At 49.8% G+C, this 3,793-nt stretch overlaps 1 protein-coding gene across 1 annotated transcript; it reads left to right on the top strand.

Annotated features, from left to right (window-relative positions):
- Positions 1–1,624: 1,624 nt before the first annotated feature.
- On the top strand, positions 1,625–3,181 carry LOC123133427 (peroxidase 2). The gene is made up of 3 exons (XM_044552918.1): positions 1,625–1,885; positions 2,009–2,218; positions 2,323–3,181. The coding sequence occupies exons 1-3, from the start codon at positions 1,667–1,669 to the stop codon at positions 2,905–2,907; spliced, it is 1,014 nt and encodes a 337-aa protein (XP_044408853.1). The 5' UTR covers positions 1,625–1,666; the 3' UTR covers positions 2,908–3,181.
- Positions 3,182–3,793: the final 612 nt, after the last annotated feature.

Below are 3,793 nucleotides of genomic sequence, written 5' to 3' on the forward strand. Positions count from 1 at the left end.
AAAGGAAGACAAGCACAAATCATAAGAACAAAGCTTAGATTCGAGCATGAGGAACACATACCTTAGTCAAAACAGAGGACCGAAGATCCGGTTGGAAGAGATGAAACCTAACCAGGCACCACCAATAAAAAGAATGAAGTATAAGACCAAACATCTACTCAATCAAAACCTAATAATACCATAGATCTAAAGAGAATAAATGCGGGGATCAACACGGGAGCACCAAGAAGAAACGAACCGTAGAGAGCTGAAGAGACTGAGAGAGAAGTGAGTGAGATAATGAGAGGGTGCACAACTGAATGAGAGACGGCGAGAGAGAGGAAAAATCCTGAAAAGGGCAGCGAGAGACGAGGCGTCGGTCACCTGCGCAACGCGGGCTGCGCTCACGAGCCTCACGAGCCTAAGAGGGTGTTTGTTTCCAGGGACTTATTGGTTTAGGGACTTAAAAAAGTCCCTATAAATTCCATCTAAACCAAACAGGAGGGACTTATAGGGACTTAAAGTGGGCATTTGGGACTTATGAAATAAGACTCTCAAGGAGAGTCTTATAGGGACTTATAGTTGTACTATGGTCTTATAGAAATTTATAAGTCTCAGGAACCAAACAGGTAGTGACTTTTTAGGAACTTGGGACTTATAAGTTAGAACTAAAAAAAGTCTTAGGACTTATGAACCAAACATGGCCTAACGGGCGTCAGGAATGAGACCTACAAGCAAATCGACTGACGCGGTTAGTCTAGCATTTTTTAAGTCGGATTCCAGCCAGCCCAACAGACCAAAAGCACCAGCTAGAAAGAAACAAAAATGCATGAATCTTGAACAGATCGAACGGCCAAAAAATCTACTGGCCCAAATTCAAAATGCAGGCGACTCACATCACATGTAGCTAAAGTGTGATTTATTCACTCTTTCCCCAAAAATTAATAGTAATTCATGATCATCGCTGTACACGCACACACGCATATCACACGTACGTACGTATACTCCTGCCGTGTGAAGGTGACGTCGTTGTCAGCAAAGATGCACACAAAACGACGAAATGAAGCACGTCAATGGTTACTTTTAGCAGTGGAGTGACGATGAAGAACAAGGGCAACAAGCCAGCTGGCTATAGACACACAAGTAGGCAAGTGGCAGTACATGTAGAACGTCCCTACGCGATCGACAGACGATTTAGCTATACGTTGGAGCTCCCAAGAGCCAGCTCTCTTAATACGTAACACGTGCAGAAGCAATGCATGCGCGCGGTTCAAGCATGCATGCTCGGCTGGGGTGGCCAAACGTTGACAGTAGCACATGAGCACATGCATTCTCGATCGGTAAAGCTTGCATGCATGCACGACGCCGGCATTCTCGCTAAGCTACACGCTTTGACTTTGCAAGTACTGTCACTAATTTACCATGCCACCGCAACACAACTTGTAAGCTAGCTAGTTGCACCGGACAACCAGCGCCATATCGATGGCGAAGTTTGCACGCATGCATGGCCACCGAGAGGTAAACTCTGACTTTGGTGAGGAGAGCGTAACATACAAAGCCAGCTATATCTTGCATGGATGCGACGCAATTGCACTATAAGTAGTGGCAAGGGTACGGTGCATACTCCATCAACCAGCTCGTGCCATTCCCCCAAGCCCCAAGCAAGCAAGCCAGCCAGACCCTTGCAATGGCGGCGTCCTACACCACCAGCTGGCGTTGCGCATTCCTCGCGCTACTAGCCCTTTTCGTCTCCGGCGCCTACGGGCAGCTCAGCCCGACCTTCTACGCCTCAACCTGCCCGAACCTGGAGGCCATCGTCCGCAGCATCATGAACACCACCGTCACCAACGAGAAACGGATGGGCGCGTCCCTGCTCAGGCTCCACTTCCACGACTGCTTCGTCGAGGTACGAGAATATCCATATGCAGTTGGCTGGCTCAGATCGAGATATTCTGTAACATGTCATGCACGCGCGTTTTGCGTTGCGTTGCGCGCACAGTATATAATTTTGGCATTTGATTTTGGCTAGGGGTGCGACGGATCGGTCCTCCTGGACAACGTGCCTGCTACGGCGACTGCTCCGGCTTTCGTCGGCGAGAAGAACGCCTTTGGGAACATCAACTCCCTCCGCGGCTTCGAGGTCATCGACACGATCAAGACTGCAGTGGAGCAAGCATGTCCCGGGGTCGTCTCCTGCGCCGACATCCTCGCCCTCGCCGCACGGGACGGCACCTTTCTGGTACGTACCTAGTACCGGACGCGGAAACTGTGCAGATAGATAAATGCCTTGCAAGTAGTACTATACATTCCTTTGAACCGGCGGCATGTCGTTTGCATTTGCAGCTCCGCGGGCCGACCTGGACGGTGCCGCTCGGCAGGCGCGACTCGACCACGGCGAGCATGGACCTGGCGAACAGGGACCTCCCGCCGCCGTTTGCCAACCTCGTCAGTAACCCTCCTGACAACAGCGACCTTATCGCGAGGTTTCAAAGGAAGGGCCTGAGCGCGACCGAGATGACCGTGCTCTCCGGGGCGCACACCATCGGCTCCGCGCAGTGCCAGAACTACCGGCTCCGCCTCTACAACGAAGACCGCATCGATTTTCAGTTCGCCCAGGGGCTCAAGGCCAACTGCCCCCAAAATGGCCCCGCCGGCGACACCTTCCTGGCGCTGTTGGACTCGACGGAGAATGTCTTCGACAATAAGTACTACACGGACCTCACTGGGTTGCGCGGCCTCCTCCACTCCGACCAGGTGCTGTACCCCCAGAACAACCAGACGCAGGCTAAGATAGTGCTCAAGTACAAAGGAGACAACGCCGCCTTCTTTGCCGATTTCACAGCCGCGATGATAAAGATGGGGAACCTCAGCCCGCCAAACGGAACGGTCGGGCAGATCAGGACCAACTGTAGGTTGGTCAACCCCTGATCGTACGGTCTGGCTTATATACCACTGTTATTACCGAGTACTAAAGATAAATAAATGCGACCTTGTAATATTCTTTCACCTTCGTAATAACTACATACAGTAGTATGTTGCTCTACTTACGTCTGATGCTCTGTTAGTGTTAACTACATACTGGCTTACTGGTTAAACTACCAATCGTTCCAATTGACTATTGAGCTCCAAATCATGTACTATGTTTGTATCATTTGTAAACAATATTAGTATCAACGACAAGGTCCTCACGTCATTGTTTGCATTATTTGTTGCAGTATCTTTTCTTAGTTGTGTCCTGTGAATCCTGAGGTTAATTTCTTCGAAGGCAGTTGGCTCTCCAGAATTAATCACAACTCCCTCCATCCCATAATGGAAGAGTGTTTCTGACACTACTCTACACTAGAGTAGTGTCGACGCTCCCCCCCCCCCCCCCCCCCCCCCCACAATGATCGACAATTTTAGTAGGAGCGACGAGTAATTACCAACAAGATTAGTTCAATATACGTACTCGGCCCCCCCTATACTCGAATCCTGGCTCCGGCACTGGACGCAGGGAGTAATAATATATTACGACAGAAGTTATCCAAGCAGTGCAAATGGATTAGAATGAACCAGCCTCTGAATCCTGTCAAGTAAGGAACTATTGATAGGAAATCTTACGCATTCTATGCAGCAACTCTCAAAACAGGCTACCCCCCCCCCCCCCCCCTGAATAAAAGCAACTATGCTATCGCTACCAAACGCTAGAAGGTGGTGAGGTAACCCTCTTACAAAGATTCTAGGTTACTCGAAACGCATAGAAGACAAGCAACTATGCTATCGCTACCGAAGGAGAACACTGGTGAAACTGAGAACAACCACATGCAACACCCTA

The sequence above is a fragment of the Triticum aestivum genome, chromosome 6B (genome assembly GCF_018294505.1).
Source record: "Triticum aestivum cultivar Chinese Spring chromosome 6B, IWGSC CS RefSeq v2.1, whole genome shotgun sequence".
NCBI classification, from domain to species: Eukaryota; Viridiplantae; Streptophyta; class Magnoliopsida; order Poales; family Poaceae; genus Triticum; species Triticum aestivum.

What these genes read in the sequence shown, in the direction of transcription:
- LOC123133427 (XM_044552918.1), top strand. Translation starts at nt 1,667, where the DNA reads ATGGCGGCGTCCTACACCACCAGCTGGCGTTGCGCATTCCTCGCGCTA. An exon ending in TCCACGACTGCTTCGTCGAG is followed by an intron (nt 1,886 to 2,008) that starts GTACGAGAATAT and finishes GATTTTGGCTAG; the next exon opens with GGGTGCGACGGATCGGTCCT. An exon ending in CACGGGACGGCACCTTTCTG is followed by an intron (nt 2,219 to 2,322) that starts GTACGTACCTAG and finishes TTGCATTTGCAG; the next exon opens with CTCCGCGGGCCGACCTGGAC.